At 38.4% G+C, this 25,049-nt stretch overlaps 1 protein-coding gene across 1 annotated transcript in view; it reads left to right on the top strand.

The window, feature by feature from the left end:
- The window catches only part of SLC30A7 (solute carrier family 30 member 7), a 65,970-nt gene that overhangs the window by 12,680 nt on the left and 28,241 nt on the right, over positions 1–25,049 (top strand). Inside the window, exons 4-8 of the mRNA XM_008051088.2 lie at positions 2,923–3,010; positions 3,664–3,790; positions 9,014–9,157; positions 12,252–12,302; positions 22,901–23,036. Coding sequence (XP_008049279.1) covers positions 2,923–3,010; positions 3,664–3,790; positions 9,014–9,157; positions 12,252–12,302; positions 22,901–23,036 — 546 coding nt within the window. The remainder of the gene's footprint in view (positions 1–2,922; positions 3,011–3,663; positions 3,791–9,013; positions 9,158–12,251; positions 12,303–22,900; positions 23,037–25,049) is intronic.

The raw sequence follows: 25,049 nt of genomic DNA, 5'->3' as shown, positions 1-25,049 counted from the left end.
TCCCCTTCCTCCTCCCCCTCTCTCTGCTTTCTTTCTGATTCTTTCTCCCTGTATTTCCCCCCCTCTTCTCTCTCTTTCTCCTTTGTGAGAGTTCACATGCTCTGTACCTCAGCTATCCACTCCCTCTCCTTCTGCTTATGTTCTGTGGCAGCCACAGTCTTGCTTCCACATGCTTCTCTTCAGATGTTGATGGAGCGCCACTGGGAGTCAAATTTCTTGCTGCTTCTTATGGTACAGTTTAATGAGATCAGCCTCCTCCCAAAGGCTTGTGGTGCTTTGGGGACGCAGTTCTGTAGAGACACTGTAACAGCTGTGTGTCTGACAAGTGCTGACATTCTGTGGCAGAACTTGCCGATTTTAGTTAACAACCAAAGGGATATGGTTGTTTATTAAATTATTTAAAATGAGACAAAATTGTCATCATGCATTTTTATAGTATAGAGTAATAGACCCTGTGCATCTATAAATTCAAACAGCATGAAAGCTCAGATAAGAACATTTTCCATGGCTCTATATTGATAATATTCTAATAATCTTTAACAATAGATACTAATAGGTTCTTGAGTACATTTTAAATCCTTAAAGAAGATTATATCTAAAGTTAAAACTGGATAAAAAATTAGTAATTCCCATATATATTAGAAATCTAATTATGATCTCTTACTCAACAGTATTTCTGGATAAACGGTAGGTGACTGTTAAAAACTCTCACTTCCTTAATGCTGAGGGTAGCTATTGTTCTCCATTTAGAATGTATTGTCTCATGTGTAAGATGGTTTTGAGGAATAGCTCTGAATACCGGCAGATTTTAATAATCAGCTTTAGCTAGTTGATGTAAGAGAGTCAGATTCTTTCCACTATTTAATTTAACCTGTCCTCTCCTTCCTTGTCCCCCCGCCTTGGGGGAATATTAAAGATTAAAGCTGGTGCAATATTTAAAACTATGAACAATTGCTATAGTAGTAAGTAGCAGAGTGGTATGCTCACTATTGGGGCCAGTACATCAAAAGGACATTGATTAATTCAGGCTGTGCCTAGGGATTAGTCCCCATCAACTCCTAGTTCAAGGTGATTGCCATGGCAAGCCGACTGCAGTAGTAGAAAGAGCAGGGAAAGCAGGTCAAGGCTCTCTAGTATTTTTTCACATAAATATCACCTTGGTGTCTTTTCTGGAAAAGAGGAAAAGACTTGTTTTTTAAAGAACAAAGCCAGCACAAAAGTAATAGACATCTACTAGGTAGATCGATATATAGATGCATGCTTTTATACATACGCACATATCCTTGAATTTTTTTTGGTCCTGGCTGAAGAATCCAAGCATCAACCATATTGAATTAGACAGCAGTGTATTCATGAGTTACATGTCCTGATTCCAAGACCCACTCTGTTCAAGTAAGCATAGTTATCTGTAAAGGCAAGTATGTCCGGTTTTCATTTTAAACCTGTAATTAAGCTTAGCAGATATATTAAAGCTAATTAAATCACGAGTCCAACAATTTATCAGAATTTGTAGAGCATACCTACTAAGTAAGCTAGGATTAGAAATAAAAAGATGCTTGAAAAACATTCTTGCCTTTGATCTTGAAATCTAGTAGAACTCAAGCACAAAAGGCTTTCAGTCAAGCATTTTTATGGGACTACAAGGGTAGGGCCAAAGAAAATGCCTTTTTCTTTTTAACAGTAACTCTGCTAATGTATTAGATAAATTCCTAAGTGTGAGTTATGGAAAACTGGCTGCAAATTATTTGAATTTGATAAACTTTTTCCAGAAAAGAAAAAAAAAAAAAAAAAAATATATATATATATATATATATATATATATATATATGTGCTTTGACAAATAATACATTGATCTATTTAGATATGTTAGAAGGTAGAAACACACACTTCTGAGTATAGAAATATATGCTATGTTGGAATGTACTTGACAGGAAAAACTCCAACATAACTAGACAGAGCACATTTTCACAAGTTCCCTTTACTTTAAAAATATTTTTTGCAGTCAAAATTGTATTATTTAGAAGTTAACGTAGAAATTTAGGAAAAGCAGTTTTGATGTTATTACATTGTTTAAGAACCATAGTGGTTAACTGCTGCTGACACCCTTTGAATAATGTTTGAACATGTGAAAATACTGCATTAAAGTTGTTTCTGGTGACTTTAACTAAGCCACATATGCCTTATGGAAAAATAAACTCTTTCCCCAATGCTTCACACAGGTAGGAAGCAGAACGCTTCAGAAGCCCATGGAACAAAAGACAGGTATTTTAAAAATAGTTTAATTAGAATTATGTGAAGTTAGAATTCTACAATTTTAGATTCTAAAAATAGGTGATTCAAAGTTTATGCTAAATTTATTAATCTTAGAAGAAGAGTATCTGAAGTATAAATCTCAAGTTGTTTCTGAAATAATTCAGAAGTTATTTTATTTTCCTTCAGATCAAAGATTTGAAAGCTGAGTGGTACAAAGCAGAGAGTATAAGGAGTTCTTAGAAAAGCAGAAATTGCTAGCCCTAACACCCCCTTCCCAGATCCTTTCTTCTACTTGGTATCTTTGAATCCTTCTTTCTTTGTCCACTTGTCTGGTCCTATTCTTTCTTCTCCAGTGGCAACTTGAGATTTAAATTTCTGTGAAAGGTCTTTCTAAACCTACTTACTCTAAGAAGGTCTTTTGATCGGCTTGTAGAAATCTTTGTGTTTTGTGGCATTCTGCTATTAAACATAATTCATAATAATTAAACTCATTTCCTCATTGTGTCTATAATACATGTAATATAAATGTACTATACTCTAAGTATTAGGACTTTGCTGGCCACTTATAACCATGTCATATGGTTTAGAATCTCTGAACGTATGTGATTTTATGATTTAATTTTTAAGAAATAACTTAATAATTCAGTTGTTTACTCTGCTCCTCTTTAGGTATGTTAGAGCGGAAGTTCTGGCTGGCTTTGTCAATGGCCTATTTTTGATCTTCACTGCTTTTTTTATTTTCTCAGAAGGAGTTGAGGTATAGTAGATAATGATTAGAGTCAGTAAATTTCATTTCTATAATGAAAATGTTTATTAATTAAAGGTACATATGCTAGAACTGTTTTCAACTATCATTAAGTATTTGTTGAGGCCAGTCTTGAATTAGATAAGGGATTATGTGTATGCGAGAGGAGCTTACTAAGTAGTTGAAAAAAATTAAATTTATGTGAATCTTCTTGAAATAGAGAATAAATCATAGTGCTTTACAAGCTATGGATGAAGTGTTAACACCATGAAAAAGTTAAGATGCAATCTGGATGGTGAGGTCAGTTGGGAGGTATTGAGAGTTTTGCCATTGAGTCTTTAATATTTGGTGTATCTTTTAAAAGGGAAGAAAACATAAAGATCAGTGAATGTAAAATGAAAGGCAGTATTTTAAGATACCAAAAAAGAACAGGTTTGGGGCCAAATATTTATGCTTTTAAATGTTGATATTTATTTAAAAATAGTATTTGTTATTTTGTCTGCAATATGTGAGCACTGGTTTTATTTCTGTAAACTGTTTTGGCAGTTATCTTTGGAGTGCTTTTATTTCTGAAAATAACTAAAACTGTTTAAGATTGCCTTTTGTGTTTGCCAGTTGACCAATCAGAAATTAAATTGCTGCTGTTTGTCTCATGTGTTTTCTAGAGAGCATTAGCGCCTCCAGATGTCCACCATGAGAGACTGCTGCTTGTTTCCATTCTTGGGTTTGTGGTAAACCTCATAGGAATATTTGTTTTCAAGCACGGAGGTCATGGACATTCTCATGGCTCTGGTATGATGGTTAGAACCCTTTGTTTCTTCATTTTTTTAAACTAGATTTCTGTCATAATTATTTACTTTAGAAAATTGTTAATTTTTAAGTTAAACTCTGTATCGATTTTCAATAATAAAAGGGACATGCCCATAGATTCCTAGGAACATTCTCCCTGCCATGGGCTTCGACTCAGAGGTGTGTGTGTTGTCATGGATCCCACCAGACCTCTGTAGCTCCTCTGTTTAGTGTGACACCCTTTACATAAAGCAAATACATATCAGTAAACCACAAAACAAACCCGGCCATTAAAAATTGTTGCCTGTGTGTGTGAAATTTCCCATTTAATGTGTCTTGAGATCCTTCCATTTGGTATACATCAGCCCACCTTGTCTTGTTAGCAGACACATAAAACTATAGAGCGTGGGTGATTGTTGTTCATTCAACCATTGTTCTATAGAAAGACTTTTGAGTTGTTTCCTTTTTTCACTAAACCATAAAAAGCCTATCTTTGAGCTGGGTGGCTCAGCCTGTAATCCCGCGCCTTTGGGAGGCTGAGGTGAGTGGATTGCCTGAGTCCGCGGGTTCAAGACCCGCCTGGGCAGCGAGACCTCATCTCTACAATAAATAAAAAATAAAAAAAAATCAGCTGGGTGTGGTAGCGCATGCCTGTAATTCCAGCTACTTGGAAGGTGGAGGCAGAAGGATCGCTGGAGCCCAGCAGGTCGAGGCTGCGGTAGCCGGGAGCGGCCACTGCACTCCAGTCTGGGTGACAGAGTGAGACTCCAATTAAAAAAAAAAGGCCTATCTTTGTAGACACATGCAAGTGTTTTTTCAAAAGTGTGTGTGCTGTTTTAACTACACAGTACCAATTAGTCACATGTGGCTATTTAAATTTAAATTTTAGTTTTTTGACATTAAGTAAAATTAAAAAATTCATTGTCTTGATCACACTAGTGGCATTTCAAAGCTCAGTGGCCACACAGTGTAGTGTGTTGGACAGTGCAGACATGGAACATTTTCAACCTCACAGAGAGGTTTCTGAATTGTACTCTTTAGAGTGTAAGTCAAGTGGCTGGAACAGAGGCTGAATGCATCTGTAGGTCGTAGACATTTGCAAGTTGCCCTCCAGAACAACAGTCGTTCTTGCTTACCCCAGGAGTAAATGCAAGTAGTAATTTCTTCCCACCCATGTCAGCTTTTAATATTGTGATTTTGCTAACAATTTGATAAATGGTATTGTCTCATTTTATTTGTGTTTGTCTGATTCATAGTGAAGTCGAACTTGGTTCTTGTATGTTTTTAGATTATTCAGGTTTTTCTTCTAGAATTACCTGTTCATATTATTTACCTGTTTTTCTACTTTATTATTTTTAACCCATTGATAATCATTTTGATACATTTTATACTAGATCCTTTATTTTATGTGTTGCAAATTTCTTTTCCCAGTCTATGGCTTGTCTTTAGACTTTTATATAAGGGTTTTTTATTTAGACTTTTATATAAGGGTTTTTATTTTATAGTTTTTCTGTCTTTTGTCTCACACTTTTTCTGGTATATTTTCTGCATTGTTTAAAAAGTTTCCATATTCCAAGGCCATCAGCATAATCTTATATTTTAATGCTTTAAAAAGTTTAGTTTGACACTCATTTTGGTCCTTCATCTATATGTAATTTATTTTTGCAATGTTAAGTTTAGGGCTTAACATTTTCCCCCCTCAGTATGAAAAAGTAGTTTTCCAAGCACCATTTATTAATCTGCCCTTTATTTTCTTAAAAGTTGCCTTGGCCTTGGCCTTACAAAGTTTTGGGATTACAGGCATGTACCTGGCAGGAAAAAAAAAAGATTGCCCTGGGGGTTACAAGTAGCATCTTAGTTTAAAACAGTCTAGTTCAGATTAATAGTAATTTAATTCAATAATATATTAAAAATTTGCCCTAGTACACTGTTGTTCCCTTCCCCCTCTTTTATCTAGTTAATGTCAAATTACATGTTTATATAAGCCAACCAACACAGGTTTATCATCACTGGCTTTTATGCAATTGTCTTTTGAAACAGATATAGGAAGAGAAGAGTTACAAATCAAAATAGGTGGATTTTCTCTTTCATAATAACTATGGGTTACTTTTACCTGTGCTTTTTTTTCTTTGTTGTGGATTTGAGATCCTACTTAGTGTCCTTTCCTTTCAACCTGAAAGAGTCTCTAATATTTTGGGGTGACAAGTTTTTGTTTATCTGGAAATGTCTTAATTTCTCTGAATTCTAAAGATAGTCTAGTTGGATATAAAGTTCTTGGTTGAGTCTTTTTTTCCGACATTTTGATAGCATCCCACTATCTCTTGGCTTCCATGGTTTCTGTTGAGAGGTTAGCCATCAATGTTGTTGAAGTTCCCTCTACATAAGTTACTTCTTTCTTGCTGCACAACTCTCAAGATGTTCTTTCTGTGTTTGACTTTCATCAACTTGGCTATAATGTCTCTACATGCAGTTTTGTTTGAGTTTCTGCTGCTTGGAGTTTGATGAGCTTCTTGGACATGTAGGTTAATCTTTTATATCAGTTTGGTTGGCTTCTGGTCACCATTTCTTCAAATATTTTTTCTGCCTCTTTCTCTTTTTGCGATCCTGTTATGCCTAATTTGGTACATTTGATGTCTCTGCAGATCTCTGAGGCTCTGGTTATTTCCTTCATTTTCTTTCTTTTCTACTCCTCAACATGGAGCTTACTTTCCAGCTTCTTTGCATGCCTTGTATTTTTTTGATGAAAATTGGACATTCTTTATGATATATTGTAACAACTCTGAGTCAGATTATGTCACATCTCCAGAGTTTGTTGTTCTTGGTTTTCTGTTACTCAGTGTGGTTTTCCTGAAGTAATTAATTAGATCGTGCTTCTTGCAGGACATAGCCATTGGATTCTCTACTAGTTCTTTTCTTCACATTCTTTTTGTTATTTTTATTTTTATTTATTTATTTATAAATGAGTTGGAGTCTCACTCCGTCAACCTGCTGGGCTCCGGTGATCCTTTCGTCTCAGCCTTCCAAGTAGCTGGAACTATAGGCGTTCACTACCACACTCGGCTAATTTTTGATTTATTATAGAGTCGAGGTCTCACCAAGTTGCCCGGGCTGCTTTTGAACCTGTGGTCTTGGGAAATCCACTCACCTCGGCCTCCCAGAGTGCTGGGATTACAGGCTGAACCACTGAGCCTGGCCTTTTTAAATTTTTAACCTCAATTCCTAGGAGTCACGCCTAAGCCAGTATGATTTAGTGGTCAGCCCATGATTAGCCAGGTTTCCTTAAATGCCTTGCCTTTAAATCGTCTCCTCTTGCTAAAGGGATCTTTGGGAGAAAGCACACCTTCAAGCTAGGCAGTCTGCAGGGCAGTCGGAGCTTTCACCGCCTGTTTGCTGGACCTTAAGGCCAGTGAGAGATGAGTAGCTGGTGAGTTCCTCTTTCTCAGGTTTTTCCTTTTAGATCCCTAAAAATATGTCGGTGGTTTTCAAAGGCCCTCTGGTCATCTAGTTCTACAGGGTTTCATTTTAATTCTCAATCAGGCTGTGTGAAATCAATTTGCCTTTGTTTAGGTAGGACCCTGCCTCTGCCCCAGCTTCCCCGCTAAACTGATCTCTGGATCTAAAACCAACATCACTGAGAACAGAGATTTTCCTAGGAAACTGCAAGTTTAGGCAGAATACTGTCTGTGCTCAAAGATAGTACTTTTAACAAAGCACTGAAGAGGTCTGATCCCCCATTTCTGCTCTCCTGCTGGCTTCCAGCTGTTTTGCCCCAGGGCTGGGGAGGGAGGGCAGTGGGAATAGTGTCCAGTTAAAATATCAGAGATGCCAGACTCAGCGGCTCAGCCTGTAATCCCAGCGCTTTGGGAGGCCGGGGATTGCTTGAGCCTGAGCGTTTGAGACCCGCCTGGGCAACTTGGCGAGACCTCATCTCTAATAATAAATCGAAAATTAGCTGGGCTACTCGAAAAGCTGAGGTGGAAGGATCGCCGGAGTCTAGCAGGTCGATACTGGAGTGGCCATGAGTGTGCAATGGCACTCCAGCCTGGGCAACAGAGTGAGACTCCAACTCAAAGAAAAGAAAAATGTCAGAGACCTCTGTCTTACAGAAGTTCAGTGGTTTCTCTTTGACAGAAGATTTTATGTTCATTCTCTGGTTTTAACGGTCAGGGTTCTGAAATGGTTGGTTTTTAGTTGTGCTTCTCTTGTTTTTGTTGTTTTAGAGGAGAGGTAGTTCACTGAGGTTCCCTCCACTGTTCCAGAAGCTGATCTCTTATAGTCATGATTTGTTCATCGGATGAAGGACTGGATCTGATTTACTGATATTTTGAATTTTTGCAAACATAAGAGCTGTTTTCGAATTGGATAGCATCCCGTTTTTTTCTGTGCTTTAGAATAGCTTGTGTAAAATGTTTCTTGATGATTTAGTCATTTTTAGGTATGCTGTGGAGAGAGGATTCTGCATTCTTCTGCCTTTGGCTTTTCTAACTGTTTTAGTGTAATTTTACTGGTTCCTTTACCAAATGTAGCAGCTTTCCTGTCTCTGTCTCAGTGTGACCATATGCATTATCTTGTTTAATCTTTGCTAGTGTGTGTTACCAGCTTTGCAACATTTGTGCCAAGAATTTTGTCTGTGCTGTTTATTGCCTTATCCCTAGTGTCCAGAATGGTGCCTATAACATAGTATATTACAAATAAGTCTTTCTTGAATGAACAACATTTTCTAATATCTTCCGATAATTCTCTGTACTTTGGGTCAGTCCTTGTTTTCAATTCCAATAGGATCTGTCACTTTCCTCTATGTTTTCTTTACCTTCCTGGACTCCACAGGAAGAGCTCAGAATTGTTTTAATGGATCTGTAACACTTTTTTACAAATACAGGAAGCTCCCAACATACAAACAGTTTCCTCTCGGAGACCATGTTTATAAGTTCAATTTGTTTTAAATCCAACAAAGCTGGCCTAGGTCCCCAACTAACACAATCAACTATATTGTACTGTATATATTTAACAGGCTATACTGACACCTGGTGGAGAGAAATGATACATTAAAAAAATGCAGGTGTGCTTCCTTAAAGTTTGTAACTTGAAGGTTCATATGTAGGGGAATTACTGTAAATGTATATTGAATTGAATCTGAGCTGATTCTTTTCACTAGTGTCAGTATAACAGTAGTCATTTATAAAGTATGCTGTTACATCCCTTATGTCCTAACACCTTGTTTTCTAGGCCATGGACACAGTCACTCCCTCTTCAATGGTGCTCTAGACCAGGTGCACGGCCATGTAGATCACTGCCATGGTCATGAAGTGAAACACGGTGCTGCACACAGCCATGATCACACTCACGGACATGGACACTTTCATGCTCATGGTGAGTACAGCCGTGAGATTTCTGAGTGGGCAACCTCCAAACAGGAATGTGTAGAGTACTTTTCCTAGTTAGTTTGTTAAAACTACGCTACAGTCAACTTCTTTTTCTGATGAATCAGTCTAAGTGGTTCCTAGAGCTAGTTTATTTTTAGTATGTCATGAATTAATTCAGTGTAAAGCAGTCGATAGAGCTTTTTTCCCATGAGTATAGCATCAAAAATTGCTACTATTTTAAATAATGTTGGTAAATGAGGAACAGTTGCAATTTAGCAAGTGAAAAGTCATAATTGTTTAAGTATGACAAGCACTTTTGTACTACATTTATGCTTATAAAAATATGATGGGGATTTTCAGTTTTTCACATTTTTATTGTAACTTTTTATGTTTATCACCTGATATTTACCTCCATGTTTCTTTAGAAATCTCTAATGCTAACTTATGTAGCATTAGGTACTAAGTTATGAAGCATTTACCAACTGAATGTATTATTTTAAATTATATCTTAGTTTATTGAGAATAGATTAATAGAGGCTATTTACGTGACCCAGTTTGATTATTCTCTAAATACAGTGTGTGCTTAAAAACTGTCTATACTTGCATATAGACACATAGACTGGATCCTCAAGCTTCAGGCTTGAAAATGTGAGAGGGGCCTTGGAGAGAGCACTTTTCCAAGCCCTTGATTTTTCAGTCTTTAAAATTTTTTTTGATTGCTTTTTTGAGATACAATTGACATATGAAAAAACCTGCATATTTCATGCCTATAATCTTATAAGTTTGGTGATAAGTGTATACCCATGGTGACACCCCTGCTGTCTATACCATAAATCGAGCCATCACCACCAAAAGTTTCCTTCTGCCCTTTCATTTTCCTCATTCTTATTTATTCATTTTTGTGCTGAGAACACTTAACAGAACATGTACTCTTTTGGCCATTTTTCACTTGTACATCCCAGTGTTGTCCTTCAGCACCGTGCTGTACTGACCCCTAGGCTCATGTGTCTTGCGTAACTTGTGCTTAGACCCTTTGACTGAACCATCTCCATTTCCACCTCCCTGCAGCCCCCGGCAGCCACCGTTCTGCTCTGTTTCTATGGGTCTAGCTGTTTTAGATTTCTCGTAAGTGGTATCATGTCATGCTTGTCCTTTTGTCTCTGGCTTCCTTCACTCGGCATGATGTCCTTCGGGTTCGTCTGTGTTGTCCCAAGTGACAGGATCTCTTTTTTGGGTGTTTTTTTTCCCTTTTTTTTTGAGTTGGAGTTTCACTCTGTCACCCAGGCTGGAGGGCAGTGGCACACTCCCGGCCACCGCAGCCTCTATCTGCTGGGCTCTTGGGATCCTTCCGCCTCAGCCTTCCAAGTAGCTGGAACTATAGGCATGTGTTACCAAGCCTGGCTAATTTTTTATTTATTGTAGAGACGAGGTCTTACCAAGTTGCCCAGGTGGGCTTTGAACCCACGGGCTAAGGCCTCGACCTCCCAAAGTGCTAGGATTACAGACTGAGCCACCAAGCCCGGCTCCTTTTTGATTTTTAAGGCTTAGTATTCCATTGTATGTATGTACACATTTCTTCATCCATTCATTGGCTGATGGACATTTAGGTGGCTTTTGAGTCTTGGCTTTTGTGAATAATGAATGCTGTAGTAAACGTGGAAATGCAGATGTCCCTTCGACATCCTGATTTCAATTCCGTGGATGTATACCCAGGAGTAGGACTGCTAGGTCATGAGGCAGCTCTGTGTTTAATGTTTGAGAAACTTCATTTCCATGGTATCTGCTCCAGTTCACATTCCCACCAACACTTTTCTCTGCTTCTTCACCAACACTTGTTGTCTTTTGTTTTTGTTTTGGTAATAGGCATCCTAACAGGCATGACCTGATATTGTGATTCTGATTAGCATTTCTCTGATGATTAGTAATGCTGAGTACCTTTTTCATATACCTGTTGGACATTTGTATGATCAGGTAGTTTTCTTTTGTTTGCTGTTGGTTGTGTGAGTTCTGAGTATATTTTATCAGCTGTATAGCTTGCAGATATTTTCTGCCATTCCATAGGTTACATTTTCATTTTGTTGTTTATTTCCTTTGCCTTGCGGAAACATTTTGATTGGATGTAATCCCATTTGTCTGTTTTTCCTGTTGCCTGTGGCAATCTCTTAAGATTTGCCATATTTTTAACAATTACACTGGCATGCTTTAAAACTTGGCTTTTCCAAATTTTTTGCTCACATGTGTCTTAAAATAATTGTGAAAAACTGCATACCCCTCCACGGGTATGCAGTTTTTTGACCATCCATAGGGTTCTCAAGATAGCTGCTTTTTCCTCTGCACACAGCAGTATGCTTCTGGGCAGACACATCCTGCAGCCTTAGACCCTTGTGCTGCATCGCTGCAGAGCGTTGTTGCAGTGCTGTATTGCAGCTACAGTGATGCCGGAGAGCCATGGGCCTGCAGGTGAACTCTTAGTTGTGGTCAGAAAGCTTGCCACGCGTCCTGATGACCCCTTTATACAGGCCTTGCTCACCTTCTGCCTTGTTTACCTGTGTTTTCTGTTCTGATGCGAAAGCAGAAATCTTCCAAGTGTTTACGTATAGGAAATAGTGTTTTTTCATCATAAAGGCAAATGAAAAAAGTATTTGTATCTCTTCTATATGAAGAGCTTGCTGCGTCCGTCTAGAAGCTCTTGAAAAGCTGCTGTTGACCACAGTCAAGGTGCCCTGGATTCCATCCTCTTCATTTCTTGGTCCTCTTGTCGCTTCAAGCAGTACATTTGGTTTTCTCTGACTCTTCCAAATGTACACAAATATTTTATGAGTGTTAGAGGATTTTCACAATGCTTTTAATTTCCTGTGTTTTGTTTTTGTTTTACAATTTCTGAAATACTCTGTATCCTTGGTGAATTTTGAAATTACTTCCACTAAATTTACTGTCAGTTGATTACTTTATTAAATTTAAAAATGATTTTGTGTGTCTGATGTGGCTATGTAGTCATACATTCTAGATGATATATTTGAATGAAGAGGACTGTGAATTGTAAAAATTTTAATCGGAAATTGAAAACATGTTTTAAAATAATTTAACTTACTTTGTTGCAGATGGTCCTTCCTTAAAAGAAACAACAGGACCCAGCAGACAGATTTTACAAGGTATGACAAGCAATTTGCATGTTTCTTAGGTTTTTGAAACTGCTTTTATAGTTGGAAGTTTTGAGTTGTCTGAAGTTTTCCTTTAAGAAAAATACTTAACATTTGTATTAGATTGCCAGCTTTTCTAGTCATTGTTTTATAGACATCATTAGATATATTAACAGACTTTTTTTTTTGTCACTTGACTGTTTGATTTTATAATAAAAGCAAAATATTGACCTAGACATAGTGGCCTGTGCCTGTAGTCCCAGCTACTTGTAGGAGGCTGAGATGGAGGACTGAGATGGAGCCCAGGAGTTTGAGATCACCCTGTTCCAAAAAAAGAAAAAAAAAGGAAAGGCAAAATATTCAGAAACGATACTGCTTAAATATAGGTAATACCCATGCCTGTGACTCTAGTTAACACTATGTAGATGATTTTTTGACTTACGATGAGGTAACATCCTAATAAATCCATGGTAAGTTGAAGATATGGTTCAGTCGAAATACATCGACTATATTTAAGCTACCAAACATCCTAACTTAGCCTAGCCTACCTAAGCGTGCTCAGAACGCTGACGTTAGCCTATAGGTGGGCAAAATCATCTAATACTTTATAATGAAGTATTGAATATCTTGTGTTTACTGGCTACAGTATACTGGCCTACGAGGTCTTTGCTTAATCTTGCGAGCGTGATCAGCTGGTGGCTGCATCTCTGCCGCTGCCTCGCATCACAAGAGAGCACGCTACTGCATTATCGCAAGCCTAGGAAGAGATCGAAATTGAAAGTGCAGTTTCTGCTGACTGAACACATACTGCTTCCTGTACCATCATCAAGTTGAGATCATAAATTAATTGTTGCAAGTTGGGTTCTGGCTGTAGTAGTGTGCTTGTCTTCACAGATTATTACATAATTTTTCTAAGAATAATATTCAGTATGCTTTTTATGTTGTAGGAAAATTCAGAGCTAAAATTGTGATGCCAAGTGAGAACACCATTACACTTGCAGGCAGGGAGGGCATCAGTGGGTAATACCTAAACACGTGCTGCTGTGTGAAACGATGTGTTGCAGTTTTATAAGCCAGAGAAAATCAGTCTTGTCTATGAACTATAGTAGCTTCCTTTGTTGAAATGTGAACTCATCTTTGGCTCTGAGTAGACTCAATTGCCAAGGTTTCCTAATCTCAAACCCCCTGTCTTCCTGCTTTTAACTTTTGACTTCAGTCTGGCTTTCTGAATGGCATCCAGTCCAATCTTGACTGCACCTTTTTCTCCACTATTTCTTGATGTAACTTTTTGCTTTTTAGTTTTTCATTGTATGTTCCTCCATACTGAGAATTTTATTTGCAGAAGGCTTAAATGTGTCTTCTGATTACGATTTTCCATTTACAAAATACATAGAATTGTTTAAGATGTTTTCTGGTCTTGCTTACAGTCATGCATACTTGATGCATCTATATCAAGTATTAGCCTTGATAATAATAATTTACTTTTAGTTTTGAAAATCATCACAAGTTGGAGGGAAAAAAGATTTGCCTTTCTAATGATCTTTTATATAAGCTCTTTTGAAAATAAGTTTATATTTTCTGAATATCCATCAACTTGTGGCTGAATCAGCCCATTAGGTAGCTGAAGGAGAGAGACAACTATCTGGTATTAAAACCTTCCTGCAGAGTTCGAGGCCAGCCTGGGCAGCATAGCAAGATTTCATCTCTACACGTAAAATAAAAATAAAAAAAATTAGCCAGATATGTGTCTGTAGTTTCAGCTACTCTGGAGCCCAAGGTGGAAGGATCGCTTGAGTCCAGGAGGTCGAGGCAGCGGTGAGCTGTGATCATGCCACTGTATTCCAGCCTGGGCGACAGAGTGAGACCCCAACTCAGAAAAAAAAAAACAAAAAAGACCTTCCTGCAAAATGACCATGTAGCTACTCATGCATGAAAAACATGAAATCACTAAAATTTTCAATTATTTGCTACATCTTGAGTGTGACCTCTGGTTTACTAAATTCTTGGGGAGTTAGATTATCAGTATTCGGCTAAATCTTCTATGGCTTTTAGCTTTACATAAATTAAACATATGAGCTTATATTTCTTTTGTAGTAGTTTTTTTTCTTAAACAGTTTATAAAATAAAAAGGGTTTAGATAGGTAACAGCACTTACTAATAAAGCCAGTTTTTAGATTAGTAAGTAACATGTAGCCAGGGACTTTCCAATCTAAGGAAAATCAAGAACAGATGATTATTTTCTTTTTCCTTTTAATGCTGAGAGCTATTTTCATCTTTGATTCTACCAAAACACTGATGAAAGAATATAAAGGTTTAAAAGCATGTGTCACATATAAGAAATAGTTCCTAGCTTAGGGACTTCCAGATCATTTTTATGTGTATTTTTAAAAGTTAAGGTAGTCCCAGCATTATTAATCTATTTAATTCTTTGCTATTTGAAATACCCTAGAGAAACTGACTATTCTATGAATATACTGTGACATTTTTTTTTTGTTTTGGAAAACTTTTTTCTTAAGAGAGCCACTAGCTTTCTGAACCATAGTTTTAATAAGAGTCAAAGCTCTATACAGGTGGAAAGGTAGTTCGTGAGGGATGAGTGACATTTGGTGTAAGACTTGATGAAAAATTCCATGGTAGCAGATGAGTTGTATCATTTCCTGGAACACAGCATTGGTTAGATTAATTCACAGCTAGTTTTTAAATTTTTAGAAAGTTTTCTTGAGTTTAGGTGTATCTGTATCTCTCTACCTAAAAATAATAGATAGTTCAGATAGTTTAGTTGGTATTGAAGAATGTTCTATTTTTTGCAAGGTGTGGTTGAGGTTTAAGAGAATATTTTGCTATAGTAGTAAATTTTACCAATAAAGATCTAAATGGTGAATAATTTATTACCTTAGTCAAGTCTTTTAAAAAAACTATTGTATATGAAACATCTTGACTTCTTTAATGATTTTCTAGGTAAGTGTCACTTATTAGATGTTAATAGTATATGTAGGCTCTTGGACAGAATATCAGTATTCTATCCTTTTAGTATTTAATTATTAAAAACTCATTATTTTTTTATATTGATTTTCTTTTTTTCTTTTTTTTCATAATCAATATTTTTTATTATGGTTTTGTGGGGTACAGTTAAGGGTTAGGTGTACAATTATGTTTCATCCAGGCACCCTGTTGATAAGAGGTGTTTCCCCCTCCCCAGACAGATATTTACTACTGTTAATCCCATCTCCCTCCCCCCACCCCATAGTTTACTGGTACCGTCAGTCATTTTCTTATAGTATTACATTGGATGTTCAAGGTCCATTATATGAGTGAGAACACGTGATACTCGGATCTTTGTTTCTGTGAGAGGTCACTCAGTATTATAGACTCTAGTTCCAACCAGGTTGCTGCGAAATTCATGATGATGTTCTTTTTTATGGCTGCGTGGTATTCCCTCGTGTATATGTACCACATTTTTTTAATCCAGTCCTCTTTTGATGGGCAGCATGGTTGTTTCCAGGTTCTTGCTATTGTGAACAATGCTGCGATAAACATACGTGTGCAGGTATCTTTTTTATAGAGTGATTTGAGTTCTTCAGGGTATATTCCCAGTAGGGGGATTGAGGGGTCATATGGGAGGTCAATATTTAGAGCTTTTAGGAATCGCCACACTGCTTTCCACAGAGGTTGCACTAGTTTACACTCCCACCAACAGTGTAGAAGTGTTCCCTTTTCGCATACTCTCTCCAGCAGCTGTTATTTTTTGAGTTGTTGATAATTGCCATTCTGACTGGAGTTAGGTGGTATCTCAGTGTGGTTTTGATTTGCATCTCCCTGATGATTAGTGCGGTTGAACATTTCTTCATGTGTTTGTTGGCTGCTCGAATGTCCTCTTTGGTGTCTGTTCATATCTTTTGCCCATTTTATAATGGGGTTGTTTGTTCTTTCCTTTTCAGCACGTTTTAGTTCCTTGTAGATCCAGGATGTTAAGCCTTTGTCAGACCTGGTGTTGGCAAATACTTTTTCCCAGTCTGTAGGCTGTCTCCCTGCTCTCTTGATGGTTTCTTTGGCCTTGCAGAAGCTTGTCAGTTTAATAAGGTCCCACTTGTCTATCTTCTCTCTTATGACCTGTGGGTTTCGGGTTTTGTTCAGGAATTGGATGCCAGTTCCGATTTCCATGAGGGTATTTCCTTCCTTTTCTAAGGTTCTTATGGTTTGAGGTTTTACATTTAGGTCTCTGATCCATTTGGAGTTAACCTTTGTGCATGGGGATAGATAGGGGTCCTGTTTCAATCTTCTGCATGTGGTCAGCCACTTTTCCCAGCACCATGTACTGAATAGGTTCTCCTCTCCCCAGTGGTAGGTGGTGGAAGCCTTGTCGAAGATGAGTTGGTTGAGAAATTGAGGTTTTGCTTCTGGAATCTCAGTTCTATTCCATTGCTCTATATGCCTGTTCCTATACCAATACCAAGCTGTTTTGATGATTGTAGCTTTATAGTAAAGTTTGAAGTCTGGTAATGTGATACCACCTGCTTTGTTTTTTGTTTTTTGTTTTTTTTGCTCTGGATTGTTCTGGCTATTCTTGGACGTTTGGGTTTCCATATGAATTCCTGTGTTGTCTTTTCTAGGTCTGAGAAGAATGTTGCTGGTAATTTGATGGGTATTGCATTGAATTTGTAGATTGCCTTAGGTAAGATGGACATCTTCACAATGTTGATTCTTCCAATCCATGAGCATGGGATATTTTTCCACTTGTTTGTGTCATCTTTGATTTCTTTGAGCCGAGTTTTGTAGTTTTCATTGTAAAGGTCTTTCATGTCTTTGGTTAGGAAGATGCCAAGGTATTTCATTTTCTTTATGGCTATTGTGAATGGAATTTTTTATTTGGGCTTCTGTTTGTTTTTTATTTGGGCTTCTGTTTGTTTAATATTGGTGTAGAGAAATGCGATTGTCTTTTGTACATTTATTTTGTATCCTGAGACTTTGCCAAAGGCCTTTATCAGTGTAAGGAGGTTTTTGACAGATTCTCTTGGGTTTTCAAGGTACACAATCATATCATCTGCAAAGAGAGATAACTTGACTTCCTCTTTTCCTATTTGGATACCCCTGATTGCCTCCTCTTCTCTGATTGCTAGAGCCAGGACTTCCAATACTATGTTGAATGGGAGGGATGAGAGTGGGCATCCTTGTCTTGTTCCAGTTTTCAGGGGAAATGGTTCCAATTTTTGTCCATTTAGGAGTATGCTGGCTGTGGGTTTCTCGTAGATGGCTTTTATTATTTTGAGGTATGTTCCCCATATGCCTAGATGTTCAAGGGTTTTTATCAAGAAGGGGTGCTGGATTTTATCAAAAGCTTTTTCTGCTTCTAATGATATAATCATGTGGTTTTTGTTTTTTAGATCTCTTGATGTATTTAATTACATTTATGGTTTTACGAATGTTGAACTAGCCTTGCATCCAGGAATGAAGCCTACTTGGTCATGATGGATGATTTTTGAGATGTATTGCTGAATTCGGTTTGCTAGGATCTTGTTGAGAATTTTAGCATCTATGTTCATCAAAGATATTGGCCTGTAGTTCTGTTTCTTTGCTGGATCTTTACCTGGCTTGGGTATCAATGTGATGTTGGCTTTATAAAATGATTTGGGGAGAGTTCCATCTTTTTCAATTGCCTGGAATACCTTCAGTAGGATTGGTGTCAGCTCCTCCTTAAATGTCTTGTAGAATTCTATTGGAAAGCCATCAGGACCAGGGCTTTTTTTTGTAGGAAGTTTTCTTATTACGTAGTCGATTTCCTTGATTGTTATTGGTCTATTTAGGGTCTCAATTTCTTCTTGTTCCAATCTAGGTAGGTTGTGTGATGTCAGAAAGTCCTCTATTTCCTTCAGGTTTTTGAGTTTGTTTCCATACAAGTGTACGTAGTAGTCTCTAATGATCTTTTGTATTTCTTCAGGGTCAGATGTGACTTCATCTTTTGTGTTTCTGATTGTGCTTATTTGGTTTTTTTCTCGTTTTTTTCTTGGTCAGTCTAGTGTATCCATTGATCTTGTGTATCATTTCGAAGAACCAGCTTTTTGTTTCATTGATTTTTTTTTTGTATTATCTTTTTGTCTTCTATGTCCTGGATTTGGGCTTGGATTCTTCTGCTGAAATTAGGGTTTTTGTGGTCTTGGTTTTCCAGCTTCTTTAGGTGGCTTGTTAGGTTGTTAATTTGTGTTCCTTCCATTTTCTTCATGTGTGTTTGTAGGGATATAAATTCCCCTCTTACTACAGCTTTCAAGGCATCCCAGAGATTTTGGTAAGAAGTTTCTTCATTTTCATTTGTTTCCAGGTATCTTTTGATCTCTGTTTTGATTTCATCATTGACCCAGGAGTTGTTTAGCATCATGCTGTTTAGTGTTCATGTATTTGTGGGTTTTGGGGGGACTTTGTTGGTGTCAATGTTTATTTTTATTCCACTGTGGTCCTAGAAGGTACATGGTAGAATTTTGGTCCTTTTAAATTTGCTTATGCTTGATTTATGGCCAATTACGTGGTCGATCTTAGAATACGTTCCATGTGTTGATGAGTAGAATGTGTATTCTGTGGTCTTTGAATGGAGTGTTCTGTAGGTGTCAATTTAGTCCATTTGGTCCAAAGTCACATTGAGGTTCCGAATCTCCTTGCTGATTTTTTGTCCTGATGATCTGTCTAGGGTTGTGAGTGGGGTACTGAAGTCCCCAGTTATGATGGTGTTAGAGTCAATACTTTCTTTAGTTTTCCTAGAAGTTGCTTTATGAAAGTTGGCGCACCTATGTTGGGTGCATATATGTTTAGGATTGATATTTCTTGTTGATGGATTGAGCCTTTTATCGTTATGTAATGGCCTTCTGTATCTTTTTTGATTTTTAATAGCTTGAAGGGTATTTTGTCTTAAATTAAGATCGCTACTCCTCCTTTCTTTTGTATTCCATTCGCCTGAAGGTTTGTTTCTCATCCTCTTACTTTGAGTCTGTGGGTGTCCTTTCTAGTGAGGTGAGTCTCTTGAAGGCAATAGATTGTTGCCTGATGATATTTTATCCATTTTGCCATTCTGTATCTTTTCAGTGGTGCATTTAGTCCATTCACATTTAGGCTAATAATTGAAATGCAAGAGTTGATCCCTGTCATAAGGTTCTTACAGGGTTGTTTCTGTTTGTGTGTTGTCTTTCTTTGAGTTTTGGAGTTGGCTCATGTGTGTTTTTAATCTTTTGCCTGTACTCTTGTGAAGAATGTTGTTGTTCTTTTTTCTTTTTCTTCTGTGTTCAGTACTTTCTTAAGTGTTTCTTGTAGAGTTGGTCTGGTGGCAGCGTAGGTTCTTAGGGATTGGATATCTGGAAAAGATTTCAATTCTCCCTCACTAATGAAGCTTAGTTTGGCTGGGTAGGTTATTCTTGGTTGAAATTGTTTCTCTTTTAGAACTTTGAAGATAGGGCTCCAGGCTCTCCTAGCCTGCAGGGTTTCTGTGGATAAATCTGCTGCTATTCTAATTGGTTTTCCCTGGTAGGTAGTCTGGCCTTTTTCTCTTGCTGCCTTTAGGATTTTTTCTTTTATAGCTACTTTGTTTAGGTGAATTATTATGTGTCTGGGAGTTGGTCTTCTCATTTGTTGTCTTGCAGGGGTTCTCTGAATCTCTTGTGTCTGAATTTTTTCATCCTTGATGAGATGAGGGAAGTTTTCTTGAATGATTTCATGAAATGTTTGTTCCAGTGTGGCTTCTGTTTCTCTCTCTGCCTCAGGAAGCCAAATTACTCTTAGGTTTGGTCTCTTGAAGTGATCGTTCATCTCTTGCAGGTTTTGTTCTGTCTTTTTGAGCTTCTTTTCTATTCTTTTGACAGTTTGGGTTAGTTCTGTGTTTTGGTCTTCAAGCTCTGAGATTCTTTCTTCTGCTTGGCTGATTCTGCTTTCCATGCTTATTAGTCTGTTGTTCATTTCCATCACAGTATTCTTTACTGCTGTCATTTCTGACATCAACTCCTTCCTATTTTCCTCTTGTCTCTCCTCAATTTTTTAAATTCTCTCCATTAATGTCTTGATGTCTGGGTTTGTTGCATGTAACCAGTCATTCTGGGGGCTCTTCATTGTTTGTGTTCCAGAATCTGTTTCTCAGTGTCTGATCTCCCAGGGTTCTGTGTGAGACCTATATTCTTCTTTTGGTTTTTCTTCATTTGTGCGGTTTTTTAACCCCCTCCCTACTTTTTCCTTCCCTTCACGTTACCGTCTTCTTTAATTCTGTTATTCAGGGGTAAAGGGATTGGTTTTACTTTTGTTTGTTCAATCTCCTATTCTTTATGTATGCCCTCTTACTTTGTTCAATTCTTGAGTTGCACTGTAGGTTGGGGGTGGTCCTTTTTGCAGTTTTGAGATTTACTTAAGCGGGGAGCTGTGATTCAAAATCTATCTGCAGGTCCTTGTATTCGCTGACAGGTGTGTGGATAATGGAACCCACTTCCCACTGCCGTGGAATCTGTCCATGCAGTGGGGCTGTAGGTTTACTCCCTGAAATAAAATGTGGTTAGCAGAGGGAAGAGAATGGAGCAGACAGTGGGTTGATGAGGGGGGTGGAGAGATAGAGGAGTAAGGGGGGAAACAAACGTGTGCCAACAAATGGAGAGAGAGAGACCTATACTGAAACACATAAAAACAATAGACCACAGCTACAGACGAACCAACTCCCATACAAAAAAAAAAATAAAACATATAGTGATGCTAACATACAAGCTAACCAACCACCTTATTGATGTGCTGTTCCTCTATACAAAGATATGGTTTACAGAGAGAAGAAAAGAGAAGAAAAGGAAGAGGAAAAAAAAGGAACAATACACAGTAGGAATAGAATTAAGTCATTAAACTAACAGAACCAATCAAGCACACTCTGAGACTTTTCGTTTAAGTCCAATGTCCTTTCAGCTCTGATTTCTAGCTTTCTTTTCAAGTTGGTAAATTAGTTTGCAGTTAGGGTCAGTTGCCCCTGGTCTGCTGTGAAGGACAGTTCAGATCACCCTCCGTTCACCACTCTGGCCTATGTCTTTTTCAAGCTTGTTTCTCCCATTTCGGTGTTGTTATCTTCAATCGCCAGCAGGTGGTGCTATCTCAGCTCCTCGCCCCAGAGAGGGTGGGGCCGAACAGGAACTGGCAGAGACTGGAGATGGATGGATGCCTGCCTCAGGGCATAGGCAGGAGACTCACAGCAGGCAGGACGTCTCGGTCGCAGGAAAGGTGGCAGCGATCCCAGCAGATCTTCCCTGAAGGGGCTTCAAGGACTTAAGTCGTGGATCGCCTCCAGCCCGGGTGGTGTGATGTGGTACCAGCGGCGGCGGCATCTGCGCTGCAGTGGCTGTCCAGTCCGCTGTGATGCCCCAGCAGTGACAACGGCTGAGCTCCGTATGAAGAGCAGGCTGCGATGCTGGGGTCCGCAGTCCCCGGGGCGAGAGCCCGAGACCCACTGCAGTTCTCCTTTGCAGAGGGTTTTACAGACCAGGTTGCCCCATTGCCATCTTGCCGGAAGTCTTTTATATTGATTTTAAAGTATTCAGAGTTCTCCTTTCTTTCACATTGTATCTGAGTATAGTGAAGGGTACAGGAAACAGCCAGAGGGGTGGCTCCCAAAATGGCACCAAACATGGTAAAGCCACACTAGACAACAAAGGCCCTAGGTTCCGGCTTCTTCATGCACGATTCCCCTCGCGCGCGAAGTTCAAGCCTGCAAGCCTCCAATCATTTCCCATGACGTAGCTAGCTTTGTTATACCCACCCTGCTCCCATGTTGCTCCTCCAATAAGAACCTAGCACAGCCCCTTCCAGCCCCTGCCAAGCCCATAAATACACCCATCTCCCTGCATAACTCTCTCTTGCTCCCTCTCTCTCTTGCTCTCTCTGTCTCCCCGCCACTCTCTCACTCTCTCTCTCTCTCTCACTCTCACTCTCTCCCTCTCTCTCACTCTCTCTCTGTCTCTCACTCTCTCTCTGTCTCTCCCCCTCTCTTGCTTTTTCTCGGTTACAGACCCTCTCTGTAACAGCCCCTTTATTAATCTCTTGGTCTTGGCCGGGTGCGGAGTCGTTACTGGCGCTGAAATACTTTCATATAGTGTGTAACTAATTTAGGTAACAACTTTCAGGATGATTCCTAAGTATAACAAGGATCATAGGACATTCTGGTCCCAATTGGTAATAACTTCAATCACCAGCAGGGGGCTCTGTGTGCACGTGTATTTGTAGTTAACATGTCTTGACCAGTTCTTTTGGCCTCATGCGGTTTCCCTTGCCTAACAAATTGTTAATTAACCTTGGACTTTTTCGGCCAGAGATAAAAGCTTGCAAACAGTTTTTAGGATCAGTTTGCTTCTTTACTTTTTAATTTATATCATTAAGAGCAAGTATAATTTACCAGGAAGATATTTGAACTCCTGTTGGTTTGAAAAAGAAAAGATTATTTCAGTTTGTAAATGTGCTATTATTACATACTTACTAAACAGTGCCTATACATGCTTATTTTTCAAACAGGTACTTAGGTTTTTTAATCTAAAATTAAGAGTGTAATTCTAGGAAATATTTGCATTTTAAACTAGCCAGGAAATATTATTTTGATTTTTGTTATGCTTTATTTCTAGGTGTATTTTTACACATTTTAGCAGATACACTTGGGAGTGTTGGTGTAATTGCTTCTGCCATCATGATGCAGAATTTTGGTCTGATGATAGCAGATCCTATCTGCTCGATTCTCATAGCCATGCTTATAGTTATAAGGTAAGTGTTACTGGGTCGCTTTCAAGTATTAAACTGAGAGACAGGTGATAAACTTACTATTTAAACTACAGATCTGTAGTACAAATTATTAGGTGGGTTCTCCTTTGCTCTTTATGAAATTCCACTTAGACTCTTTTCATTGTCACATTTTTCTGTGTTTGCCATTTATATATTGCCTAGAGTTTGATGTTTTCTTTTGATATTTTGCAATTATATAATTTTTGATCATAATTCAAATCAGTAGTAAATTTCTTGAATCCAACAGCCCTATATTTGTAGAGTAAAATGTTGGAAGTATGAAGTGATTAACTACAGTTGGAATGTTATCCCTTTGACAGCTATATCTTGTATTACCAGATGCAAAAGGATATCACTGTCTTCTCAGCTAGAAGTATTTTTAGTTATAAAATCACTTTGTCATTGCCGAAGTGTAGTAAAAATGCTCATGAGATAAACCTGTCTCCTCCTCTAGAGTGTGACCTTCCTGAGGAAGCTCCTGCCCTTTAGTGCTTCACCTTTCTATTGCCCTCGCAGTGGCAAAGTGTATGTCAAGGTGTACAGGGGTGCGGCTGTATACATTCTCTGTGGGTATTTGCTGAATTCAATTGAGTAGTTATTATCTCTTAAGTTTATTTCATCCTGAGGTATATTTACTATAGGCTTAAGTAAGACAATATGTTTCTTTATTTTATAGTCTTTGGTTATTTAAAAATGTATGTTTACACTGAGTTTGTCTTGATTGGACTGTTTTTGTTTCATTTTTCTATATGATTTTACCGGCAGTGAAACTTTTTTGTAATGACAGCAAAGACGTACTAGAGGTCAGCCTATGCTGACTTTTACAGCTTGTAGTTGATTAGCATAGATTTAATAGAGTGTGACCAAAAAATTATAGTGTTAAAATTAGTCATAAGTGGAGATTTTTAAGGATTTTGCCTAAAAAATAGGATATGCCTTTTAAACATGCAGATTTTTTTTCCCTCAAATTATTTGTGCAGTGAAGTAACTCTGCTAAGTAAGTGTCCTTCAGGAAGTTTAGAGTGCCTTTCCTTCTCTGGAATCTTACTACACTTCCTTGGAGATTCAGTTTGTGTGTCCCATATTCTATGAAACCCAAATTCTGGTCATTTATTCATTCTTACAACTGTACCTTTGTGCTTTCAGTGTTCATTTTATTTGGCTGTATGTTATAATTCTTAGTTTCATCTAATACTTCTTGGAGGACAATTTGAATATTCACCTTTTGTTGTCTCCACAGTTACTAAGTTGACCTTTTGTCTCCCTCTAAACCCTTCACACTGGCTAGAATTAGTGAAGATCATGTTACATGTAAACATTATTTTGCATTTTTTAAACCACCCCCAACCCCTTTTGCTTTAAATCCTCTAGTGACTCTTACCCCAGGGTAAGTTCACACTGCTTAATAGGGCTTGACAGTGGTGCCCTGTTGACCTCCTCGTCCCTGTCTCAGTACTTCTCAACTCATACTTTGCTCTTCAACCATAGGAAATCACTTCACTCTCAGTTCCCTGAGTACGTTAGGAGGTCTGTGGATTCTGGGCTTTGCTCGGGTTTTCTCTGTTCAAAACACTCTCACGCTTGGGGCCTTCCTCCCCTGGCCCCTGTGTCTTCCCAACAGTGCACACAGGTACGTGCATCACAAATGCTCATCCTTCCTCCAGGTTCCATGTAAATGGTGCCTCTCCAGGAGGCCTTTCCAGATTCCTGCCTCCCCACCTGGGTCTGGTGCACCTGTAGTACCCTTTCGTGGCGTTTACTTACCGTATTGAAGCCCATGGTTTAAGAGCGAATGGAGGGAGGAAATGGAGCAGGCTGCCAGAGTCACCTTCATTCAAGGCCTCCTGTGGTCCAGGGGAGCAGTGTGACTGCCTGGCAGCGCAGAAGGCCCACTTTGAGGTTTGTGGTCATGAATTTAGGGTGAAAACAGCCAGTGTGGTTGTATGTTGTCTCAGTCTTGTTCAGCTACTTGGTGATGGGGTAGACTAGACAGAT

The sequence above is a fragment of the Carlito syrichta genome, unplaced genomic scaffold (genome assembly GCF_000164805.1).
Source record: "Carlito syrichta isolate Samal-C Ts95f unplaced genomic scaffold, Tarsius_syrichta-2.0.1 Scaffold63521, whole genome shotgun sequence".
NCBI classification, from domain to species: Eukaryota; Metazoa; Chordata; class Mammalia; order Primates; family Tarsiidae; genus Carlito; species Carlito syrichta.
The sequence above is the reverse complement of the archived record's forward strand: the minus strand, read 5'-3'. Positions and strand labels throughout refer to the sequence as shown.